Source organism: Chelonia mydas, chromosome 6, assembly GCF_015237465.2.
Source record: "Chelonia mydas isolate rCheMyd1 chromosome 6, rCheMyd1.pri.v2, whole genome shotgun sequence".
Lineage (NCBI taxonomy): Eukaryota > Metazoa > Chordata > Testudines > Cheloniidae > Chelonia > Chelonia mydas.
Genome location: NC_051246.2, coordinates 76,342,052 through 76,369,299, shown reverse-complemented (window position 1 = coordinate 76,369,299; position 27,248 = coordinate 76,342,052). Strand labels below are relative to the sequence as shown.

General features: G+C 38.6%; 1 protein-coding gene across 1 annotated transcript in view; it reads left to right on the top strand.

Annotated features, from left to right (window-relative positions):
* Window positions 1–27,248, top strand: part of RYR3 (ryanodine receptor 3) — a 481,354-nt gene that overhangs the window by 46,684 nt on the left and 407,422 nt on the right. The window contains exons 8-11 of the mRNA XM_043549389.1: window positions 7,502–7,595; window positions 15,419–15,493; window positions 15,879–16,035; window positions 25,382–25,546. Of these exons, the coding sequence (XP_043405324.1) occupies window positions 7,502–7,595; window positions 15,419–15,493; window positions 15,879–16,035; window positions 25,382–25,546 (491 nt within the window). The remainder of the gene's footprint in view (window positions 1–7,501; window positions 7,596–15,418; window positions 15,494–15,878; window positions 16,036–25,381; window positions 25,547–27,248) is intronic.

The window sequence follows — 27,248 nt, the reverse complement described above, 5'->3', positions numbered from 1 at the left end:
CTCTTGACCTGGCATCTAGAGATGATGCTTCCTTGGCATACCTGCTGTTCTTGTTTCTCTAGAAGAACTCAGCCTCCCTTCCTAGGCTTTGTTCTGCTGGCTGAAAGGGTGGGAATATACAGAAGCCTCTTGAAGAAGAAATGAAGTAACTGTAGTTCTTTGAGATGAGACCCTGGTAATTGTGCTCCCCACTTCTTAGGAGTCTCAGGTTAGGAATTCCTGAATTAGTGGAAGAACTGTGGGTCAGTTGGGGCCAATCACCTCTTTTATACCTTTGGAACCCTCCAGGAGGGGCAAGTGCCCCCAATGGATGGTGCTTTCCAAAAGCTTGTGGTGCAGTTGCCTTGGTCCAACAAGTGGGACTTTGAAGAGGCTTATCTCAGAGAATGCTGGTTACAGGTAATTAACCTTAATTATGCAGAAAAACATAATTGGAAAGGAAAGAATCAGGGAAACTGGGTGGAAAGATGTTAGGGTCATGTAGGTAAGAAAGAAGCACCCAGTGAACTATGTTTTTGGCAGTAAGGAAAGAGGAAGGGCTACGATAGAAAGATTTTAAGACGCAGCAGCAGCAACTTTTGGAGAGCCTAGGTATGACAGGAAAAGGAATTGGGGGAATGAAAGATAAACCAAAGATTGCAAGTTTGAATGACACAGAGAAAAGTGAATTTTTCAACAAACTTAAAAGTGAAGGACAAAAGTGCGAAATGGATAGCACAGAAATTTCAGGAAAGATGAATTCATTTTTATGTTCTTTAGTTTAGAGAAGTGACAGGACACGTAAGAAGATATTGGGCATGTCTACACTTAAAATGCTGCAGCGATGCAACTGCACCACAGTAGCACTTCAGTGAAGATGCTACCTACACTGATAAGAGGTGTTCTCCCATGGAGATAGGTACTCTACCTTCCTGAGAGGTGATAGCTAGGTTGATGGGAGAATTTTAAGCAGCGTGCCTATCTGTATTATGCTTCATTCAAGCCAGTGCTTCACTTTCATTGGTACCAAATGTCCTCAAGGTTTTACATTCTGTGTCACCTTTTGGACCCAAATTTTGGAATTAGCATAAAACCCTCAAACACAAGTGCTTTTTGGCAAGACTACCCTTATTTTCAAAATATTGCTATAGGTATGTAGAAAAATTGTAACACCACATCTCCTATCAAAGTTCTGTGTACGTAGAATATATTTAAAATATAAGATATCTAATTACTAGAGATGAGACTCACAATGGGACACAACTTTCTTTTGTCAGTGTTTCATCAAGATGACGAACACTGAATATACTGATTTTAAAAATAAATTAAGTGATTAACATTTCCAGAGGATGAACTGTGCATTACTTTTAAACATTGAAAATATTTTGATAGAGTTTTGTCTATTTGTAGTGATGCAAGAAGAATTATGACTAACTTGTGAATGTTTCAATGCCTATTAGAGAGAGTCTGTTTTGCAGTGAGAGGATGTATTAAAAAAAAAAGTGAATGGAAATAATCTCATAAAATCAAGCTTTATGTGTAAGGATGTTGTGGACTAATTATAAAATATGCCATTAACTTTCAATGGCCCAGTTAGTGCTTTATTAGAATATTATTAATACTGTTAATTTTACAGCAAAATTTTTCTATCAAAAAGGTTATTTTCCAGTATTTTGGAAAAGAGTATACTTGATATCAGAATATGTGGGCCAGATTTCCAAAAGTGGCTTCAATTATTTCTGTATGCACCTTTGTCCATTAGTTTTTCAAGCACAACCACCTGCATCTCTAAGTATGAGAAATTCTGGCCATAGGTTTATCTTTTGTTCACAAAACTGCATATATTTCTGTATGAGCATAAATCAGGCTTGTTAATACCTCAGTGTAGTATGGAAATCTGGATTACACATGCAAATATCTTTATGCTTGTGTAAACCTCCGATGTATCCAGTTATTTAATTATGCACTTTTACACTCACCTATTTGAAAATTTGGGTTTCTATCATTTGCATATGTGGGTGCATATATACAGCAAGCCTATAGTACCTGTCTATCTGTATTGTTAGAAAAATGTACATACAAGCAGGTGCACCTACTTAAACAGAGGTCACATTTTTAAAACTTGGCCATTTACATATGGAAGTCAATATATCATATGTAGCATCAATCTACCTTTGGGTCAGTACTATCAAGTTATTCAAGGCTTTCTTTCTGGTGTTCCAGAGTTTTCTTATTGATTCTTCTTACAAAGATATCCTTTCAAATCCTGATGCAACAGGGATCTGCAAACGCCTACTCATCTTACACGCAAAAATATGGGGTCTCTTTGGCTTCTTTATGCTAGGTAAAAAGGCTAGAGCTGCTTTTAGGAGCCCTAAAAGCCTCTCATCTGTCCAGAGAGAACTCCCCTGGTGCAGACACTATTGAGAGTGCCATAAGATGTATGGGGATAAACTGGACGAACTGAAACTATTAGTATATAAGATAAATTGTGTCTTAATTGGTGTGATACAGACTCAGTGGGATAGATCTCATGACTGCTATAAGGAGTATAGCTTGTCCAAGAAGGACAGGCAGGAAGAAAGGAGGAGGTGTTGCATTATACATCAAGAATATGTACACTTATTCTGAGGTCCAGAAGGTGATGAGAGGCAGACCAATTGAAAGTTTCTGAATAAAGATGAAAGAGGGGGAAAAATAAGAGTGGTGTCATTTAAGGGGTCTATAATAGATGACCACCAAATCAGGAGTAGGAGGTGGATGAGGCATCTCTAGAACTTAGAAATGTTGAAAACATAAGACTGGTAGTAATTGACTTAAACTACCCAGACATCTGTTACAAAATGGCAAAACACAAAATTTCCAATAAGTTCCTGGAATGTATTGGGAACAACTTTTTGTTTTGCAAAGTGGAGGAAGGAACCAGTAGGCAAGCCAGTTTAGACTTGAATCTGACCAGCAGGGAGGAATTGGTTGCAAATCGGAAGGCTGAAGGCAATTTGGGTAAACATGATCATGCAATCATAAGTGCCAACTCCGTGGATGCTACAGGGCTGGAGCACCCACGGAGAAAAATTGGTGGGTGCACTGTACCCACGGGCAGCTCAGAGACCCACCCCCCCAGCTCCAGCTCACCTCCGCCTCTACCTCCTCCCCTGACCACGCCGCCGTGTCCTGCTTCTCCCCTCTCCCTCCCAGCACTTGTGCCATGAAACAGCTGTTTTGCGTGGCAAGCGCTGGGAGGGAGTGGAGAGGAGGAGGAACGTGGCTCGCTGGGGGAAGAGGTGGGGCCGGAGTGCAGATTTGGGGAGGGATCCAATAGGGGCTGGGAGCGGGTGGAGTCGGGGTGGGGGCGGGCCTGAAGTGGGGGGGGCGGCCGACCACCTACCGGTGCCAATGAAAGTTGGCACCTGTGCATGCAATGATAGATTTCATGATTCCAAAAAAAAGGAAGGAGTAAAAGCAGCAAAATAAGGAAAATGGACTTCACAAAAGCAGACTTTAGCAAACTCAGAGAACTGGTAGGTAAGGTCCCATAGGAAGACAATCTAAGGGATAAAAAGAGTTCAGGAATGCTGGCAGTTTCTCAAGGAGACAGGATTAAAGGCAAAACTGCAAACTATCCCAATGCAAAGAAAAGATAGGAAGAATAATAAGAGGGTCAGTGTGGCTCCATCAGGATCATTTTAATGACCTGAAAATCAAAAAAGAGTTCTACTAAGTATGGAAACAAGGATGAATGGCTAAGGATGAGTACAGAAGAATAGCACAATCATGTAGGGACAAAATCAGAAAGGCTAAGGTACAGAATAAGTTACGCCTAGCAAAGGACATAAAAGGCAATAAGAAGAGATTCTTTAATATGTTAGGAGCAAGAGAAAGATGAAGGAAAGTGTAGATCTTCTGCATAGCGGGGAAGGATAGCTAATAGTTAATGACATCAAGAAGGCTGAGGTGTTTAATGCCTATTTTGCTTAAGGTTTGCTAAAAATGTGAATGTTAACCAGATACTCAACACAGTATTAACAAGAAGGAAGGAACACAGGCAAAAAGGGGAAAACAGGTTAAAGAATATTTAGATAAGTTAAATGTATTCACATCAGCAGTGCCTGATGAAATTCACCCTAGGGTACTTACGGAACTAGCTGAAACAATCTTGGCACCATTACAAATTATCTGAAAACTCATGCGGCCTGAGAGGACTGGAGAAGGGCAAACTGTGCCTGTGGTTAAAAAGGGGAACAAAAAGACGAGTCAACCTAACTTTGTTTCCTGGAAAGATACTGGAACAAATTATTAAGCAATAGGTTTATAAGGAATAACCAGCTTGGATTTGTCAAGAACATGCCAAACCAACCTAATTTCCTTCTCTGACAGTATGACTAGCCTAGTGGATGGGGGGAAGCAGTAGATGTGATTATATCTTGATTTTATTAAGGCTTTTGACACTGCCCCAATTGAAATTCTCATAAACAAACAAGGGACATGGCATAGATGAAATTACTGGAAGGTGGGTGCAAAACTTGTTAAAAGATCATTCTCAGAGTAGATATTAGCGATTCACTGTCAAACTGGGAGGACATATCTAGTGGGACAAGTGCAAAGTACTTCCCTTAAGAAGGAAAAATCAAATGCACAACTAGAAAATGGGGAATAACTGGGTAGGTTGTAGTACTGCTGAAAAGGATCTGTAGGTTATAGTGGATCACAAATTAAATGTAAGTCAGCTATGTGATGCAGTTCCAAAAAAGGCAAGTATTATTCTGGGGTGCATTAACAGAAGTGTTGTATGTAAGACAGGAGGAAGTTGTCCTGCTCTGTTCAGCAGTGGTGGGCCACAGCTGGAGTACTTCTGTCCAGTTCTGGGCACCACACTTTAGGAAAGATGTGGGTGAATTGTAGTGAGTCCGGAGGAGAGCAACAAAATGATAAAGTGTTTATCATTGACCTGTGAGGAAAGATTTAAAAATTAAAAAAGATTTTAAAAAACTGTGCATGTTTAGTTTTAAGAAAAGAATACTGAAGGTGGATCTGAAAACAGTCTTCAAATATATTAAGGGTTGTTATAAAGAGGACAGCGATCAGGTGTTCTCGACATCCACCCAGGGTAGGACAAGTAGCAATGGGCTTAATCTGCAATAAGTGAGATGTAGGTTAGATATTAGGAAAAACATTCTAACTCTATGGGCAGTTAAGCTCTGGAATAGGCTGTGGAATCCCCATCACTGCAAGTTTTTAAGAACGTGTTGTACAAATGCCTATCAGGGATGGTCTAGGTTTACTAGGTCCTGCCTCAGTGCAGGGGGCTGGACTTGATGACTTCTTGAGGTCCCTTCCAGCCCTACATGTCAGCATAAAGTGAGTTTTGTGTGGTTGATCAAGTGTGTATTTTCTCTAGGGCTTGTTATTCTGCATATGTAGCTAAATGTATAGCTTTAGGTTTACTTCTGGGAATAGTTTTAAAAGAAGAATGATTAGACCCCAAAATATTTAGAACATTTAGTTCATATTGGGTAGGCAAAACTCCAGTTAACTTATTCATTCTCCTGGGTCTGTAAAACTGGGCTGGAAGTCTGGTAACTTGTCTCTCAGATTTCCAATGCTTCCTGAATCTGGTGGGATCATAAATACCGGGAGAACTGCCTTTTCTCCCTATTACAGCCTGGCTTTACTACATCTATTCACTGACGAATGGATAATTTACTTTAAGCCAGTGTTTCTCAAACTGGGGTCTGTGGACCTCTGGGGGTCTCCGAGGGCACTCAAGGGGGTCTGCGGACCCCGATGATCAACTCCTCCCCTCTCTCTATCTCCTGGAGGCTACTGAAGCCAAACCGGGAGATTTTAGGGACTAAAAGTCCGGCGGTGCAGCCAGGCTAAGGCAGGCTCCCTACCTGCCCTGTCTCCGTACCACTCCCGGAAGCGGTCGGCAGGCCCCTGCAGCCTCTAAGGTGAGGGGCAGCGGGTCTCTGTCCGCTAAGAGTGAGAGATATGCCCATCACTTTCGGGAGCTGCCCGAGGTAACTGCCGCCTGGCTGGAGCCTACAACCCTCAACCCCTCCCACACCCAAACTCCCTCCCAGATCCTGTACCGTGCACCCCCTCCTGCACCCCAATCCCCTGCCCCAGCCTGGTGAAAGTGAGTGAGGGTAGGGGAGAGTGAGCGGGAAGGGGTAGGGCAGGGGTGAGGACTTGGGGGAAAGAGTGGAGTGCAGGTGGGGCCTGGGGACCAACGGGGGGACTTGGGGGCCCCCAAAATTTTTTAATCAAAATCAGGTCCTCAGGTGGCTAAGTTTGAGAACCGCTGCTTTAAGCCATATTGTCAATTACTGTGTTATCTAGTTTGTTTAATCTGTGTTGCATTAGTCACCACAGTATGTAGGTACACGTTATCTAGGTTGTTTCTCTAACCCAGGAGTTCTCAACTTCATTGAACCACAACCCCCTTCTGACAACAAAAGTTACTACACAACCGCAGGAGGGGTTACCAAAGTCTGAGCCTGCCCAAGTCCCGCTGCCCTGGGCAGGGGGTGGGGCAAAGACAAAGCTCGAGCCCCATCACGCCAGGAGAGGGGGGCAAAGCCGAAGCCAAAGGATTACAGACCCAGATGGGGGACCTGTAATCTGAGCCCCGCTAGTGAGGGCTTCAGCCCTGAGTGGTGGAGCTCAGGCTTCAGCTTCGGCCCCAAGCCTGGGCCCCAGCAAGTCTTACACTAGCTGTGGCGACCCCATTAAAACAGGGTCACAACCCACTTTGGGGTCCCAACCCACAGTTTGAGAACTGCTGCTCTAACTTTTCCCCCACTTTTACATGTGTGTTCTTTTAAATAAACTAAAAAGCCCAGATTTGACTGGTGAGATTAGAACAGTTCACAGTAAGATGTTGATTAATCATGTTTCTTCTTTTGTGCTGTGCGGCAAACGGCCTACATTTGACCTGCAGTCTTTGTGTTAAATGGGTGGGAAAGATAGCCTCCATTAAAATCTAGATCGACAGAATAGCTAAGTGTTTTTCTCTGCTCCAATCACCTTCTATTGCTATGCAGTTTTGATTTTGACACAAATTATAAATGTCAAAACGGGCTGATAGTTTCACTTATCAAGACATTTTGTACTGTAGACATTTAACATTTCAATAATTTCGAAAACTCACTTCTATCTCAAAACTATAGTAGTATGCATTTGACTATGCTTTTGCTTCAAAATGCCATTCTCAAAACAATAGTAATTATGGAAGCTTTAATTTCCACTTGCCTATCTCTGAATCCTAATTTAGCGCTTAAATGTCTGGGATACTTATTTTCTTTTCATCTTCATTTTCAATGCAGACTTTTTTTGGTTGAAAACAATATCATACTAAAGTACTACATTTGATGTAATACAAATTGTTGTTTGTACTTATTTAATTTCACTGCTGATAAAATACTGACTAAATCCAGGTTTTACAACTGTGGACTTCACAAATGTTATTGCTTTTATCAATGTTTCCACAAGTTAATTAGGTAATATGATTCTTCTCCAGGATTTCTACTTGGTGGGCATGTAGTACGTTTTTTTCATGGCCATGATGAGTGTTTGACAATCCCATCTACAGACCAGAGTGATTCACAGCAGAAGTGAGTGAACATGGATTTTTATACACTTTCTTTTTTCCCTGAAAATCAAAGTGCAGCTTCACTTGCTGAGAAAAAAATTCCCTGACATTTTCTTTGTGTGAGGAAATATAAAACTATAAAATGTATATAAAGTGTGTGTGTGCATGCACAAACATGCGGAACTTTTATACAATTTCCAAATGCCTGGTACTGACAGTGGAGCAAACTCTGACCTCCAGAATACCCTTGCAATCTCACTGAGGTTAGTGGTGTTGCAGTGGTGTAAATAATGGCAGAATTTTGTTCAGTGTGGAGAGAAATCACAGGCACTAATTTACTTGCTACTCTTTCACTAGAAGTCAGTTGCAACTAAAATCATGAAAATGAGTTGTGCAGTCATTAGGCTTCTTCTGATCTTATGTGTGTGTATCTCTTTCACTTTAGTTTTAAATATATGTTTGGCAAGAGTCTGATATGCCCCAGTGTTCCTGCTTCGACAGGCAGCTTTATGTGCATTCTGAAAATGCTGTATACATACAGTGGTACAATTGAAAAAGTTATTATTTATGTTAATGAAGCAAGACCAGCTCATTACAAATTGGTATTTCAAGAACAGGAGAAATTCCCATGTGACTAGGAATGCCATCTGGAATAGTTTTTGAAGTTTACCCACAACCGTGATATAATATACTGAGATTGGTTTGGAGTTGCATTGTCATCATCAGGATTTCAGAAAAAATAAATGTTAGTTCCCAGTTTGAACTGCTTTATGTTCAGATCAGTCACACATAGATTCTACAAAACAAAATAAATTTGAAAAATAGGAACAGATGAGGGAAAAAAGAGAGCCAGCAAAATTAATTAGTAAGAACTATGTAAGAGAGACTGAAAATTACTTTGGTTCATGGTACATTGCTTGTAGAAAAGGGTTTTGTGTATTACAGTCCACTTGCTCAACCTGTTCCAGACAATCTGAAATTCTTGTATTACTATTAATGGAGCTGCCTAAGATGTGCATCTCTGATAGTCTTTTCTTTTGTAGAAGAGACATCTAATTTTTAAAAGACTTCTACAAAGACAGCTGTTCATAATGGTGCAATTCACACGGTGACAGAAGGCCCATTTGTGGTTCTGCAGCCGCAGGGGACAAGAGGGCCTGGGCTCACTGTGTACCAAAAAGAAGTCCCTGCACCTGCACCAGCTCAGAGTTTGATGGATGGCATGAAGGGGAGAATTAGAGGAAGTTCCTCTGCAAATCCTGTTTATGCAGATGTCTGCTGAGGAACATGGAGGAGCAGTAGTTACTACTTCAGCAAAACAGAAACGCTGCCTTGTGAGGAGTTTCTACTGGAGCCATGTAGCTTGCCCCATGTTGGTGGGAGGGGAGTTTATTACCCCAACTCCTTACAGACCTGATTACTAAGAGCTGTGTGGATATTCTGAGAATTTCACCCCAAATTATTTGCATTCCCTACTCATACAACACATACTTGTTATCACTCCTGATATGCAAACAACAGGTTCATGTTTTTACATATGTTTTATTGAAGAAAAAGTCTTGCAATATAGAAAAGCAATTTCAGTTTTTAAATAATTCTATGTATTACATATACATTAAATAGGTGAGGGTGGTATTTGTGCGTTCTATAGAAAAGGTTCAAACACAATTGCTATTATAAATCTTGCTTTCACATGCCTGGTAATTTTCTGAAACATTTACTTATGGGGCTAAAATTTTCCATGCTTGGTCTCTGTCTGAAGGTGAACCTTTTGGAAGAAGGGTTAAATAACATTCTTTCTGGAGTTACAGTAAATGTAAAAATAGTCTAACTACCATTTTTACTAAGTCTTAAGCAAAAGTGACCAAAGTGTTTAACTTGAAATTTGGCAAAGACTGAGTCCGCACTGAGGAGTGTGAACTTTATTTATTCTGGGGTGGGGGACTTAAAACAATGCATGAGTGAAGACAAATTCTGAGCCTGATCACTAGGCATCTGCTAACTTATGTTAGTAGAGCCTAGGGAAGCCCTGACTCTTTGTGACAGCCCAGTGCACATTCTTCCTGCCTGATCAAAACATAGGGGCCTGTCAGACACGAGAGCTGCATCTCTCAGTGTGTTGCTGCAACAGTCTCGACATTGATAGTTCCTTGCTCAAACACACACAGCAAATCCCCCCACCCCAACCCCAAACAAACAACAATGAGGGTGGGGTGGGGAACGACCAAACCCCTGACTGAACATCAGGGACGAGAAAAAATTGCATCAGTGGAAAAATGACTGATCCTTGAGATTTTTTTACTACATTCTGCAATATTCTGCAAATTCTAAAATTTAAGTTAAAAAGAAAATTGTATGTTTTTTTTCATTGTTAAGAATAATATAAGGGCTACTTCTCTGATAATCCAATCTTGCAGAAAATGTCTGTAAGTAAGAAAGAACAGCACAATGTGATCCTTGTTCCTTCTCTGATCCCATTCACCTTGATGTGTGAACTTCACAGCCTAATTAGGACTAGTTAAATGCTATCGTTATTAAGCAAAGAACATTTCATTTTTTCTTTTCCCTAAGATGCAAGCAAATTAAGTGCAAAAAGATATATAAATAATATGTTCATGTTGCTGTTAAAAGTCACAAAACAGGACAAGTAATATTTTGGGGCTTTGGCTTTGTGTGGTTTGACAGAATACAGGTTTGTGTGCAGCAGTGTACTCTTAGGGAAAACCTAACATAAAAACTGTATCTAGAACTTTGTGTTCACTCTTGTCTTATGCACATAACAAAGGTTATTCTGAAGCCTGTCCCATGCAGTATGGCATTTTTCTTGTTGCCCATTAGGTTTGATTCTAGATTATCATAAACATTTTTGTTTCTGATGCTGTAAGGGAAGGCTCTCCAGTCTCACATGTTTAGTGTAAGCTAATGGAGAAATCACAAGTGTGAGGACAATATTCAAACTGAATGGAGTTGGGATCTGATGTTGCGGTGAGAATACTTTACTTACCTATTTATTCCACCTCACATAGCTCTTTGTCAATTTTTTTTCATTTATGGTCATTTAGGTACAAATAGATATTCAAGTTGCTTACATACCCTTAAAGACTGCTGGTAAACAATGCTTAAATACAGCTCTCCAAGTGTATCTTGGGACAGATACTATTGAAGCACACTATTCATTACAGTGCTCACATTTTTTTTAACATGGTAGCACATGGTTTTTGCCTCAGATTTATTAGGAATACTTTGGGAAGACAGCATCAGGGAAATTGCCATCTCCGATTTTTTGTTAATGGAAAGGTTATGTTTAAAGAACAGTTATGTTCAGAAAAGTGATTATGTAAAAATGGCACTTTCTTATTCAGCAGGTCTAATCCATGTGTGTGTTCTCCATCATTTCTGCTTTTATTAGTGGCCAAAAGTTTACGCTACTCTTTTATCTTGTTTAGAACTACAGAGCCTACACTGTTGTAAGAAAACAAGCTTGACTGATTTCTAGCTTATACCCAATCTGTGGTAGTATAAACCAGTTTCCAGTTGCATGGTCAAGTTCTGTCCTCAGTTGCACTTGTGGAAGTCCCATCCAAGTTGGTTTGAATTCTGTGACTGTGGACAGAATTGGATCTGCAGAATCTTTACTACAAGTGAAAATGCACACAAATATCACAAGTTGAGTGTGCAGGCCTAACAGTTGGGCAAATAAAAACAATAGTAAACAGATTTGATGTGGAAATCATAGAGATACAATAATGTTATGGTCCCCACAATGCCAATTTAGTCACATTTCAGAATACAACTTCAGTTTAAAAGATATTATCTATTCAATGGGATGTAACTTGTACACAAGTCTATAATATTTTAACAGGCTTGTCAGAGCAGGAGTTCTGTAGATTTAGGTGTAGTTAAACTACTTTGCTGTATGCTCTATTGTAAAACAGAAAAGTAAATGTAAATAAAGAAAAACTCTAGCCCCCTTAAGGGCTGAGCAGGTCTTCCCTCTGCAAAGGTAAATGGAATGAGATTTGGTTTGTGTAAGAAATTTTCTGGTCATCTCTCCTGTCATTTCATCCAAGCACCAGAAGTGTTATAATATTTACCATTGCAGTGTAAAGGCCAGGGTTGGCCCTGGAAGTCAGTAATCTTAGATAAACATTCCTAAAACAAACCAGTCTGAACTGCCCTGTTAAACAATACTTTGTAAAATGAAAACCAAATCACGTTACATGGATCAAATTTGAATTTGACCATCAAACTTTTCATATTTTCGATCTTCTAACCAAGACCATTATGCGGTCTTTTTGTTCCACTGTTCTAGGTCTGTCCATTTTAACCCCTCTGTGAATTTTTTGGAATAGTTTCAATCGTTTGCATTAATAGAGGAAATACTTCTGCCGTTTGGTGTGTTCCTTTGAACAAATACTAATTACTGACTACACTCTTGTATTTCTTATGCTTTCCTGTTGCCTTCTCTCACTTGAGAATGAAGGAAAAAACAAACCACACAGATTACCTTCCACAACTGTGTGAAAGCTACAAAAGAATCAGTAACTGGAAATTTTGATAGACACACTTAGGACTTGGTATGAATCAAGCATTCATGTTGAGTAGCTCAGCTAATGCTCCTTGAGAGATGGATGGGTGAATACATGAAAAGGACAGAAGCACCAACAAAAAACAAATTATTAAAGCCCACCTATAAATTCCTATGTTGACATGAGAGAGAGAAGATAACCTGTCAGAGTATAAAATGGAAGGTCTTGCAGTTGTGGAATAAAATCACTGATTCAGATTTGTTTCACATCTAGAATGAGCCCATATAAATTAACCCTTCTGTTGTGCTCAGATTCTAGAGGAATGCACTGTAGTGTAATATGATAATTAATAATGTACACTTCCCTAGCAGTTTCTCTCCAAGGGTTCAAATTGTTTTCTGAACATTAATGAATTAATCTCACCACACCTTTTTAGACAGGTAAATGTCGTTATACCCATTTTGCAGATGAAGAAACTGAGATACACCACCATTAATTGTCTTGCCTAGTGTAACACAGGAAATGAGTGGCAGCTGAAAGAGGGCTTTTCCTGCACGGACATGTACCTATATATTTCCCACCCCCCATCTCTTCCAGTCACCTGTGGGGGGAGGAGAGGAGGAATGGATCAGCATCCCCACACTGACCTGGTCTGCCACTGCAGTTGAAAGTCACTCCCTGGCTTTCTAGCCCTTAAAGGGGCACACACCTTTTCCGACAAGCCAGACAATGGCCCCCACCAGTTAATGAGTGGGGAGGTGTGGAGGAAGACTCTCGCTAACCCTCCTTGTCAGTAGTCTCCTCAATGAAATATGTAGTCTGACAGTTTCCCAAAAGCACTAATCTCACAGTTTGGAAGAGTGAAGCCTAGAAAAGAAGTTACTTACTTTAGTTCTTTTTCTCTAATTGACATGATGTAATAACTTTTCTGAAAGTGCGAGTAACAATACCACATTGTACATGTTAGAATGTTTTGCAAATGATCATAATCACAAACAGAGATGGGAAAAATCAGACCTGAAATCTCCACCAACAGCTTGAACTGGACTTGAACATTTTAAATATTTATAAAAAAGTTTGGCTATTTTTCAGTTTTATTCATATTTTCAAAACAATTTAGATGATTGAACCTTATTAATAAAAACATTAAGTCCACAAATAATTTCAGACAGTGAACAGAGTGTTCAATTTTGGCATACATTAATAGAAAAGAAGAGTTTAAATATTGTGTGAAAATCATTTAACAACTATACTATGCAATAAGAAAAATACAGATAAGTTATGAAGAGAGATAGTGAGGTTGTTTAAAAGGGATCCTAAAACATTTTAGAATAGGTAAAGCTGCTTCAAACTATAGAATCATTTTTTCTGATGACTGTGGAAAAAGTAATAAGTTAGCCAAGGGCTTTAACATTTTCTCATAGCCCAAAAATTTTAACATGGCAGAATTTAATATTTTTCATAGTTTCTGTTGGTTGATGGAGTAGAATGCTTTCTTTATCTCTAAGAAGAGATTTTGTGCTTTTACCTTAGTCTTACAAAACTACTCTTGTCATTATATTTGTTTTCTTTGGTAGAGGGCGTGAATCACAGAAAATGTTGCATTAAGTGGGACGACTTAAATCTTTCTTAAGGAAGGTTGATATGGAGATAAAGTTTTCCAGTTGAATGAACAACTTTGCAAGCTATTGCAGCTAGTGGGAGGTAGGGGAGTAGCAATGGATGGACCAGTGGTCCCTTAATTCCCATACTCCCTCCTTCAGAACTCTCTTAATTAACATACTTAATCAATTGTTATTTTGTTGATGTTTAAAAAACAATTAAATATACCTTAAAAGAAAGATGATAAAGACTAAGGCATAAACCTTAAATAAGTCATCTTCCAGCACAGCAGAATGCTATTTGAGTACAGTGCTTTGTTACTCCATATACCATAAGTATACACACAGTAATAATTGCATAAATCTTGCCCGAGAGCCCAATCATTGATGAAAAAAAGGAAATATAGCGATGACTGCCATCAAATTCCAAAAATAATACCTTTGGTAAACCACCCCCACAGTTTGTGTAACCTCCAGTTTGGATTTCTGTAATACACTATACATGGGGCTATCTTAACAGGCAAATCAAAATGGAACCAGTGAAGAATGCAGCAGCTTGTCTGCAAAGAAGCATTTTACACCAGTGCCCCAAAGAGTGCACTGATTTTCTACTCACTCCCAGGTGCAATTTGAAGTGCTGATACTTACCGTTTCAATCTTATGTGGCTAATTTTACCTACCTGAGGGACTGCCTCTTACCCCATGCACCAACACAGCATTTGAGAACAGCTGATGCCTTTAAGATAACAGTCCTGATATTTGAGAGCTTAGAGCTGGTGACAGGGAACGGAGGGATTTATCTCAGGAATTCATTTGCCCCTGTTGATTTGGCAGAACCTGAATCAGTTGACCTTCAAGAGATAGTATGAAGCCAAACTGTTTACTTCATACCTTTTCCTGAATGGTTGGACAGGGGCTACTGGTGTTATGTTTATCTTTCATATGAGGTAGTCTGTCTTTTTAAAATTATTTTATTGTTCTGAACTCCTTAAATTAAGTGTTTTTGTGAGGGCTATTTGTTCAATATTTTTCTTTCATATTTTTAGGCAGTGTTTCCCTTTAGTAAATCAAGGGATGAGTCTTTCTAGCAATAAAAATGCAATGTTCCTGCAGATAGCATTGTAATAACTGTCTCACAACATATAATTGGAATTACAGTACATTACAGTACTTTTATTTGTGAATATGTACAGATATATGTACAATCTTTGAAATTCAGATATTGATCTAACAATGAATTTAAAACCCTGAAATTTATATTCTGATTACCCAGGTTGCTGTAAGTTACAGCTCCTGAATGTGTTCAGTTATCTGTAATTATATTTACTATCGTACTTCTATGTACATACAGCCTTATTAATTCATACTTGTGATTGGGAAACTCTATGAAATAGAGATATTTGTGAACAATCAAGTGACATAAAATTGATCTGGTGTTTTTGAAGTTACAAAATTTTTTATCAGCACCTAAGAAGGAGTAGCTGAGGAAAGAGAGCTACAGATCTTTTGACACTGCAAATTTAACAACAAAAAATCAGATGGTTGTGGATCAACTTAAACTCTTACATAGACCGTGCAGTTGATGAGTAGGAATCTGGTCTCCATTCACCTCCACTTAACATGGCTGGAAAAATAGTGTTCAGTGACGTAATAAGTTATAAAATCCTTGTATTATAAGTAACCACATGGAGATGATCTTTTCAATCTGTCTGCAGGAGGGTATTGTATGAAATAGGAGGAGCTGGTGTTCGTGCAAGATCCTTGTGGAGAGTGGAACCCCTTCGTATAAGGTACTGTAATTTTGTGCCAGTGTTGTTTGTAGCTCCATTAAATTACTAGGAATTTGATTGGATCTTTTACTATGGATTATCCAGAGGTATAGCTTGATTTAAATTTTTTTCCCTGCTACTTGACTTATTTTAGTCCATCCATTAATATTAATAAAAACTAATCTGTAATAATACAAAGGTGAGGAGAAATATTGAACATATATCTCAGCAGAATTGTTTGTGAATATGATATTTAAGTATAAAGTTGTAATAATTAAAACCACATCCAGGGCCTCCTGTCCTCCTTCCCGCATAGCCGAACAGTGCAGCAGGACTTTTAAAGCTCCAAGTGGAAATGTTCATTTCATGTAATTTTGAGATTAATCTTTGCTATCTGTTTGTTTAGTTGGAGTGGCAGTTACATCAAATGGGGACAACCTTTCCGCCTTCGACACATTACAACAGGACAGTACTTGGCACTTACTGAAGAACAAGGTCTTTCACTTTTAGACAGAGGGAAGTCAGACACAAAATCTACTTCCTTTTGTTTTAGAGCATCAAAGGTAAATAATTATGAAGCTCTCAAATGTTAGATCAAAATAGGTTCCAGCATCTTAGAGAATTATTAAAAGGAAGACGCAATTGACAGTGATTTTGAATACAAATACTGTACAAGAATAAGTAACTCTGGTTGAAGATGGTAGTGCGTTTTTTGCATCTTAAAAACTTGATACTATGTTGAACAAATTGAGATTATTATATGCTGAAAAAATTATTAATAGGCAAAAAAGATGACAGACTATCTTTAGATATAATTATTCTAGATATGATATGATCATAGAATTATTTTAGTTGGAAGGAACTAAAAGTTGGAAGGAACTATGACTCTCATTAAGAGAGTCATTATTATCATGTATCATGGTAGGATTAATTTCACTGGGACAAATTCTGTCCTGGTTCTCGCTTTAGGTAGTTGTGTAGATAGTAGTGGCATTGCAAATGAAGCATTTCAACCCAGGTTCCTAGTTGGTCAATCTCTAAACCACAGGTTCTCAAACTGTGACCTGTAGAGAGCTGCTAACTAATCATGTGGTGCTAGCATTTTTCCTCATTTCCAGTTGAGAAAAACAATACAGATGGGAGGGGGAGAGGTGATGAAAAACAGAAGTAGGCAGTGTGATTAACTGATTTCCAGCAGGTCAAACATTTATTATTCCAAGGACAGCTAAAAATACATAAATACTTTACTGATATTACTTTTTAATGTAAACAATTGTTGTAGTTGCCACAATGATGATGTGATTGGAAATGGGAGGTTAAGTGGGTCTACATGATCATGAAGATGCATGAGGGAATTTCTCTGTTAGGTGTGATCTGACCTATGAAAAAAAAAGTAGTTTGAGAACCCCTTTCCTAAACCATCCTTGATAGACGGCTACTGTCGTATTAAGGCAGATACCGCTTTTTTAAAAAAACACAAGAACAGTGCTTTTGACCAGTGGAGTCAGACTAACAGGTTAGCAGGGAATTAGCCTGTCCTCTGATCACTAGATATTTGGCTAAGTAATTTTCCAGCCCCTTCTGGTATATGGAGGCTATGCAACATGGATTGCATGTATGATATTGCCTGCACGGCGTATCAAGTGGTGGGGGACTTTGTCCAGTGGACAGCAAAGGTGAGTTGCCTCCTTTAATTGCAGGGGCAGGGCTTGTCTGGCAGGCTGGTAGTAAGGAGGTAAAAAGGCAGGAAGGGATGCTACACTTCTCCACCTGACTGGAAGGTGGGAGGTATTTATATCTAGAACAGTTTTGGGACCAGGTTAGTAGTAAGTGATTTAAAGGAGGAATCTTTTAAAGGAACAGAGGAAGGGGGTTTGGGGCTTCTACAACTAGTATGGCAGGGGGTTAACCCTCCCCCTTCTTTATAAACCCCTTACGCATACATGAGAGGGGTGGGGGTTCCAGCATGGGATGTGTGGGATCAGGATTGGAAAATGGAAGGTCTAACAGCAGCCCCCCAAGTATATGGAATTACCTGCACTGTATAATTTTAGCTCCCAGGTACACCCCGATATTTAAGTATAAAGTTGTAATAATTAAAACCACATCCAGGGTCTCCTGTCCTCCTTCCCTCATAGCCGAACAGTGCAGCAGGATATGTGGTCTAGCCTCAGGTATTTCCAGTACTGGCAATGCTGCAATTTACTGTGGCAACTTCACCCACTGCATAATTCCTTGAGGTTTCTGCTATCTTTTAGCCTGTATTTTCCCAGATATATTCTTTAATGCTATGACTGAAACATTTTGAACTCTTGACAAACACCTTAGATAAGTAAATACTTGAAGTTAACTTCCATATTCACAGTATTTCCTATAGTAAGTATTGGGAAGCTCAAGGGAATGTTGCAGATACTGAGGTAACCTTACCTATTAATTCTTATTCTGTACTTGTTGACAAGAATAATTGCTTCTGAGCTCCTTAAAAATACCACTTTGTGTTTTTTGTAGACAGGTATCATGTCTCCCCCTCAGGTTTCTTTTTTTCTGAATAATAAGCCCTTTTCTCTTAACCTTGCCTCACAGTACCGTCACTGTTATTATTTAGACTTCTGTCCTCTGAACTGCATTCCTCCTGGTCTGGAAGCATGTTTAGGACTTTTCTTCTCTCCATGCTTTGCACATTCACAATGCACTTCATTTCCAATAACTCAATTGCTTTTACACAAGCATCTCTGATACTAGGAATAATTTTTAAAAATGTGAATTCATACTAGATTCTTTCTTAATGTCTCCCTATAGAAATAGAGCAGAGGTGAAGAAGTCTGCGCCTCATAGAAAACTTAAATTAATGTATAAATTTTGTGGAAGTTTCATAGGCAACTGTACTGCTTTAAGTGAAGATGGCTGAAAAGATGTTAATGACAGATACACCAACTAGTTTATCTGTTTTCTGTGGCCATTGTGAACAACATTTTCAAATGTAGCATTTCCTGCAGTCCTGTTTTGTCCTGATTTTTTTCTGAGGTATTGAGCACCCATAACTCTCACTGAAGTTAATGGGAACTACAGGTGCCCAGCAGTTTTAAAATCAGACTATTATTTAAGTTCTGAATATGGATTTAGGGGCCCACTTTTGAGCACCTCAGTTTTAAAATGTCAGCTGATATGTTTTAAGGGAAATATTCTATTGTGAGTGGAGAGGCAACAGTTTCCCCACAGCTGGTGGGTGTAATCCTGCTTTGAGATGGGATGTTCCCATTCTAGCACAGTACTTGGCATACTCTGCTAAACTGAGCTCAGCTGCCATTTATAAAACTTTCTGGGCACAATTATAGAAGGACTAGGATTAATTCAAAAATAATATTTTTGTTTCTTTTTTATTTTTTTTAATATTTCAGAATTCATATTTTCTACTTCAGGTTTTATTTTCTTAAAAGTATGTAAAGATAAAAATAAATTATTAACATCAGAGTCAAAGTAAATAACATTCTAATGCATTTAAAAGTCACAGATGACTCATACAGTAGCATTTGGCTTCGTTTCTACATATCTGCCAGGGTGTAGCTATCTTTGGGGATTAAAATGGCATTAGGATGCTGTAATAGTTTAACAGTTATCATAAAGCTTAATTCATTTTTGGTAGAAGATAATGAAATAGGTATTTTAGATTTCTTTTTATATGATAGTTTCCAAATGTTCAGATATTCATTATTAACTATATATTTTATATTTGTCACCAACTAAACACTGCATTTCACATGCAGAATTAAAATGGAAGGAATGTTTTCCTTTTTCTTTTATATTAATGTAGAAGGGAAATTAGAAAGTAGACTTCAAGCTTTGTATTTTCTGAGTTCAGGGACATGGAGCTATAAGATTGAAGTATTCAGCAGCAGCAATAAATAGGCATTGACAAGGTGCAGCCAGAGGCTCAGTGAGCTGGCTTGATCAGGCTATTCTTTTTATAATCCTGGACTGCAGGCCTCTGCTTCTGTCAAGTCGCTTTAACTTTTGCCAAGTGCTGTTAATAAAGGGAGAAATGGAGCAGGTGAAGATACCATTTTAATTATTGTCTAATCTACCTAATCATTTTTAGGGATGGGTGAACTTAACCCTATGGACCTTTCCTTACTGCTGTTTACAGAAGGACTACAGATGGGTCAACATAGTTCTAATGGCACCTTAGAGACTAACAAATTTATTTGAGCATAAGCTTTCGTGAACTACAGCTCACTTCATCGGATGCTCACAAAAGCTTATGCTCAAATAAATTGGTTAGTCTCTAAGGTGCCACAAGTACTCCTTTTCTTTTTGCGGTTACAGACAAACATGGCTGCTACTCTGAAATCTGTCATAGTTCTAATCACATTCCTGTCCTTTCCTTCATAACAGAAGCCTCTCCTCGGTCACCACTCATGCTCCTGCTCCCCTCTACGAAGTGAGAACACCCAACTTTCCCTTAGTCTATTTCCCAGATTTTTGACAGAATTTGCCCCTCCTCCTAATATACTGACTGCATCATACAGCCTACCCTCCTCCATTCTGTCAGCCTTCCCTCCCTGCTCTTCCATTTGGTTGGCTGCTGATTTTTTTCCTTGCCACCAGCCAGACCTCCTGGTGTGATTTGTTTTCCTCACCTGATTGGTTCCTGTCCTGAGAGAAGCAACCTGAGCACAGGTTATGAGGAGGGAAGAGAAGGGTGTTCCTTGCAGGTGGAAGTGCTTAGGCACTACCATGTTATGGGGTCTGTATAAATACTTAAAGAGAGACCAGGCTTTTGCCAAGAATCCTGACCTATCTACCATTTCAGCTTCTAGAGAACAGCCCTCTTCCCTTGAGAGTGGAACCAAGTGTCTTAGCTGAAATCATAGGGAAACTGGCCAGCCTCCAAGGAGCAAAACAGCTGGGGGGTTACCTAGTGTCACAAGGTTAAAATAAGAACTGACCTAAAAAAGCCAAAATTCAAGTTGTGTATTTATTTATGAGGTAGAAAAACTTTGTTTTGTGGCTTAATATTATTAACAGGGGCACAGTTGGAGGTTCAGTATAACTTAATTTAATATTTTATTTTGATAGCTAATGTTGTATTAACATAGCTTGATTTCAACATCATAACATGCTCCCTTTAAGCTTGTACTGAAGTAGTTTTCAGAGTAACAGCCGTGTTAGTCTGTATTCGCAAAAAGAAAAGGAGTACTTGTGGCACCTTAGAGACTAACCACTTCATCGGATCCGATGAAGTGAGCTGTGGCTCACGAAAGCTCATGCTCAAATAAATTGGTTAGTCTCTAAGGTGCCACAAGTACTCCTTTTCTTTTTGAAGTAGTTTTGTTTCTTTTGGCATAAGCTTCACTGAGTTAGTACTTTAGTCCTTTACATGTTCAAAGTTCTGTGCAAACATTAAGCGATTATTCAGCCAACATTAATAATTGGCACCAAAATGATTTTATTTTATTTGTGACATTGTATTATACTCTCTTTAGAAGTTCATAACGTCATAATGTCCTCACCATAAATATGCACTGAAATTAGATGAAATTTCATCTCATTTGGACGTCACAGTACAATCTCCATAAACTTGATCTGACATTTTCCCATGGTTTTGACATTGTAATGGCATCCCCAAGGAGTACATGGTAATTTCATTTCATCTTGGCATTGCAATGCTGTCTGTTCAGGCTTAAATTGACATTGAAATGTGGCAGCTCCATGCAAGTGAAAAGAGAATTAACATAGTTATGGCAAACATCATTAAATGCACTTCATGTTTTAATAGCTATTTTTAATATCTCAATATCTTGACTTCAAAGAGGTAAGATAAAAACATTCAAGTGCTGTTGTTATACTCAAGGACATAGGCTGTTTGGGCACTGGGATCAGAATAAACCTTCCAACCACAGACATGTGGTTATGTTACAAAGGGAAAGAGACAGGACTTAACTTTAGTAAACACAAAGGGATTTTTTTAAAATCCAGGGTGCTGGACAAACACAGTTACTATAGCTCTTCCTGACTTTGTAGCTCCCAGACTGAGAAAAATAGCCGATGCTGTACAGTGTTACCACAAAGGGTCTATTGATATCCTGGCCTGGACTAAGTAATCATGCAGTGGATACAATACTTTGCAGTATATTAAGCAATGTGTATTGCATGAATTTGGAGGCAGAGAGAGGGCTAGGTTTTCCACCAAAGTTTCCAACATTGACCATTATCAGTGAGATGATACTAGACTGTATGGTCTATTGATATTGTCCAGTGTGGCAGTTCTTACTTTGGTCGTTCTCATTATGAGTTTGAGCAAATCGGGGACCCTTACAAAATAATTCAGTTGATTTACTCTGATTTGAGACCTCTAATTCAGTGTCAAGCCCTCTTCCCAGCCCTCCACCATCCTTAACTTCTGTGCTCTGACTTCTGGCACACAGAGAAGACTGAATCAGGCTTATCAATATACCCAAACAGTATAAATACCTATCTAGATATTAGATAGAACTCGTGTTTGTTAAGGACCTGCTTTGTGGAAGGAATTAGGGGAGATAGTGAATGAAGGTTGCCTGTTGCCTAACTGTAGGGGGAGCATGTGGAAACCCTGAGCCAGGCCTTGGTAAAGAACTCATTTTGATTTCCTGGGGCCTGAAGTTGGTATTACCACAGAATTTTAGAGAGGACAAATACCTTGTGCTTCATCCTTGCATCACTGGAACATTAATAGTAAACATAATCTTAGTAACATTGGTGGGTCTGTCTATGCCTGAAGCATTGACTGGCCTAACCCTGGTAACATTAGAAAGACTGTAAATATCAGAAATGCTCAGTCCATGTATTAATTTTTTTTTAAAGTCATAAAATTAAATGTCCAAGTTGCTGATGTCATCTGCAAGATTGCCTCCCGCTCTTACTGAGTTAGATCCATAGGATCCATTTTGCCTGACACCAGAAATCAGATCGATATTTTGTGATATGTTTTGGGGGAGGTCTTCAAATAAATAAATAAATATTGATGAAAAAATGTTTACAATTAACCTAGTACTCATGTACCAATGAGTCTAAATATGATTTTTGAAATACATGCTCTCTGCCTCTAGATCTGAATATGTGGCATGATGGAACTGCTGGCTTAATCTATCTACGGCAATGCGATCTGCTTTGCTACAATTGCATTCACAGCAGTATTAATACTTTTTTGATAAAGAGTGAAATGCTTTCAGTGAAATGCAGTAAGAGTGTGAGGCAATCTTGCAGATGACATCAGCAACTTGAACATTTAATCTTAAATCTGTTTAGTCCAAGTCTAAAAAAAAAATCTATTTTAAGAACCAGAGCATAAATCGTGTTAACAAATGAGCTCAATCTATAGTCACAACAGCAGTTTTCTTAATTCATGCTATCAGTCTCTTCATAACTCTCTTTCCTTAGTGCGTGTACCATATATATGGATCGGGTCAATGCAACAACTGATTATTGAAGTCCCTTGTATGTTTGGGCTGTTGAACTTTCAGAACTCCCTCTTTCCACATTGGGCTTCCACCATGACATTGAATCAACCACTTAACTGAACTATAAATGTTGTCTGTAACTAGAGGAAAGTTGTTAATATTCCTCCGTAATAAATGTTAAAACATTTACAAAATAATAATAAAATAAGCAAAATACATATAAATGTAATACTATTAAATGATATTATACAGAGAGTATAGATTTCTACTATAGTACTTATTTAGATACATAGTAGCTATACCTGTTTTTTACAATGCACTGAAATATTTGGAATCATAGGGCTTATCTACTCAGCGACTTGGTGCGCAGCAGGCTAGTGCATTGAACATTCACACCCTGACTTGCCATGCACTAAGTTGCTGTGTGGACCCTGCTACTGCTCACTAAAAGTTCTGTATTGAACTTTTGACATACTACTGTTTCAAATTTTTAGCGAACAACAGGAGAGTCCACACAACCACTTAGTGTGCAGCATGTTGCTGCTCTGTACATTCATAACCTGGCTTGCTGTACCTTAAATTGCCATGTAGAAAAGCCCATACTAAAATAATAAATTCCAAATGTTCTGTTTCCTTATTTAATTTACTGTCCGGGTCCTGTTAGTTTTGCAGTCATAGAATTTGCTGCAGAATCCACTTCTTGTTCCAGAATTGTACACTGGCACTCAAACTTTCATTTAAAAAACAAACAAACAAACAAAAAAACCCTTAAAAAGAACAGGAGTACTTGTGGCACCTTAGAGACTAACAAATTTATTAGAGCATAAGCTTTTGTGGTCTACAGCCCACTTCATCGGATGCATAGAATGGAACATATAGTAAGAAGATATATATATATATACATACAGATAAGCTGGAAGTTGCCATACAAACTGTGAGAAGCTAATTAGTTAAGATGAGCTATTATCAGCAGGAGAAAAAATCTTTTGTAGTGATAATCAAGATGGCTCATTTAGACAGGTGACAAGAAGGTGTGAGGATACTTAACTTACAGAAATAGATTCAATATGTGTAATGACCCAGCCACTCCCAGTCTCTATTCAAACCCAAGTTAATGGTATCTAGTTTGCATATTAATTCAAGCTCAGCAGTTTCTCGTTGGAGACTGGTTTTGAAGCTTTTCTGTTGCAAAATTGCTACCCTTAATTCTTTTACTGAGTGGCCAGAGAAGTTGAAGTGTTCTCCTACCGGTTTTTGAATTTTATGATTCCTGATGTCAGATTTATGTCCATTTATTCTTTTGCGTAGAGACTGTCCAGTCTGGCCAATGTACATAGCAGAGGGTCATTGCTGGCACATGATGGCATATATCACATTGGTAGATGTGCAGGTGAACGAGCCCCTGATGGCGTGGCTAATGTGATAAGGCCCGATAATGGTGTCACTTGAATAAATATGTGGACAGAGTTGGCACTGGGCTTTGTTGCAGGGATAGGTTCCTGGGTTAGTGGTTCTGTTGTGTGGTGTGTGATAGCTGGTGAGCATTTGCTTCAGGGTGGGGGGCTGTCTATAAGCGAGGACTGGTCTGTCTCCCAAGATCTGTGAGAGTGAGGGATCATTTTTCAGTATTTGCTTCAGTGGGAAGAAAACCTTCCAGTTGTGAACTGAATGTAAAGTGGTCTAATGGTAGCCTGAGTTTCCAAAAAGCACTATACAACAGTAGGAGAGATGTGAATAATTCCCATTAATCTCACATGGTTTGCTAACTCTAAATTTGTCATTATTAACTAATTAATTCCTGATCATTGTGGAGGAAATAACCAGCTAATTTGTTTATCCCACAATCCCAAGCAACTTTCTCTACATATACAATTTGTAAATTCAAAAATCACATTGAAAATTAATTGAACTTTAATATAAAAATAAATCACACTCAAATTTATTTATATTTATTTTCATATTTAATTCAATAAAATTCTTAGCTTTTTTTTATGTGAAGCTGCCACAAAATTTCTAGTCATGTACAGAGGAACAATTCAGAAACCAGTGTCTGCTGCAGAGCAGATGGGGTGTTGCTTTATTAACTGTGAATAAAAAGTGAACTAGAATTGTTTTCTGTTTTTGGGGGGAGGGGGTTAACATACATGTAATGCTAGCTTTGAGTAAATCCTCACAAAAGTTGAACTTATTGGGCTTATTTATTTAATTGGTTGGTTGTTGTGCTTAAAAATGGTTATAACAATGAAAGAAGAGTTAAAATACGCATTTTTTCTGCGGCTAGAATGTAACTTATTGATTTGGTTAGATCAAGGAATAAATTATGTAAAGGTGTACTTTTAGCTTCATCTGTTAGCAAAGTTGCTAGTATAGGCTTTATTCAACATTACTGAGTATAACGTTTGCCTTTGTACTATTGAGATTAAACTAATACTTTTGCATTTTATTGTTTGTTTTATATTTTTTTAAACTAAAGGAAAAACTGGAAACCGTTCATAAACGGGACATAGAAGGCATGGGAGTTGCCGAAATAAAGTATGGTGATTCCATTTGTTTTGTCCAGCATGTAACCAGTGCATTGTGGCTGACTTATCAAGCACAGGATGCTAAAGCACCACGTTTAGGACCCTTGAAAAGAAAGGTAAGCGTTTAAAAAAATAAAAGTATAAACTAAAATCATAGAAATTAAAGGTGTAAGAGATCAATTGGGTCATATTGCCTTTCATCCTGACATTGTTGAGGTGTTGAGTGCCTTAAACCCCCATTGAACATAGTAGGAGTGTAACGTGGCGCACGCCATGTCCCTCCAGTTTGGCCCTTCTCCCCCTCTTCTCAGAGACTCAGGGACACTTCAGGCTGGTGCAACACCCATGCTCTTTATTTGTGATCAAGTCCGCAGCACCAGTTTCCACTATATACAGGTTTCAGAGGGTAGCCATGTTAGTCTGTATCAGTAAAAACAACAAGGAGTACTTGTGGCACCTTAGAGACTAACAAATTTATTTGGGCATAAGCTTTTGTGGGATATAACCCACTTCATCAGATGCATGGAGTGGAAAATACAGTAAGCAGGTATAAACATACAGCACATGAAAAGATGGGATTTGCCTTACCAAGTGTGTGCGGGGGTCAGTGCTAATGAGGCCAATTTAATCAAGTGGATGTGGCCCATTCCCAGTAGTTGACAAGAAGGTGTGAGTATCAACAGAGGGAAAATTATTTTTTGTAGTGACTCAGCCATTCCCAGTCTTTATTCAGGTGTAATTTGATGGTGTCAAGTTTGCAAATTAATTCCAGTTCTGCAGATTAGAATATGACACCATCAAATTAGGCCTGAATAAAGACCACCCCCCCACCTCACTTCCAGCCTTTTAGCTCATGCTTACGAGGCTGGCAGGTGCGGTCCCTTACCAGGCAAGCATCAGGCTATCTGCACAGACCCAATCCAATCCCCCCAGGAACTGATTAAGCCTCTCTAGTAGCACCCTGCCACGTGGAGTTATATATATTCATCAGTTCCTGGAGTGCTCAGCAACTTGCAGAACTGAGCCCTAATGGTCACTACGATTGCCCAAATATGGGATTTAGTCAATTTATAATATTAAGGCTCCCAAATATAGGGTTTAGTCAACCTCTAGTATTAAGGCACCCATGATATTCAATTGGTCTCAGTTAGGAAAACCATATAGCTGCAAGAAAGAATTTGAAAACAGTCTTACTGAACAAATGAAACAAATCAAACCTCTTCATAGATAGCTCACCTTACGGAAAAAGACAAGGAGTACTTGTGGCACCTTAGAGACTAACCAATTTATTTGAGCATGAGCTTTCGTGAGCTACAGCTCACTTCATCGGAGAAAACCTCTAACTTTCTAAATATTTAATTCTCTTTACTTAAGCAGATTTCAAGATAAAAAGGAAATACCCTCATAATTTAAAATTTTATTTATTTTTGTTAGACGAAATGGGCAGACTTACTGCAAACTTTATATTTTCCTTCTTAACTACTTGCTAGTATAACATGTAGAAGATTTGGGGAATTGTATTACTTTTTCAGTACTACATGTTGTTGCAGTGTCTCTTCCCCTACACCTAGAAGGGAATCTAAGACCAAAGCATCTCATCCTATCATGTTGATAAGGAAGGAGGATTTTTCAGGCCCAATTAGGGATAAGGTGTTAAGAAAACCTTTACTGTTACAGCATTAAGCAGTTAAACATTTAACACTGAAAGACACAAATAAGGCTTTCATTTTAACAATTTCCCTTATTCCCTTTCACTTTAGTTCTATAGAAGTTGGTTTTTTTGGTTTTAAACGGGGGACCCTGCCTACTTGACAGGGT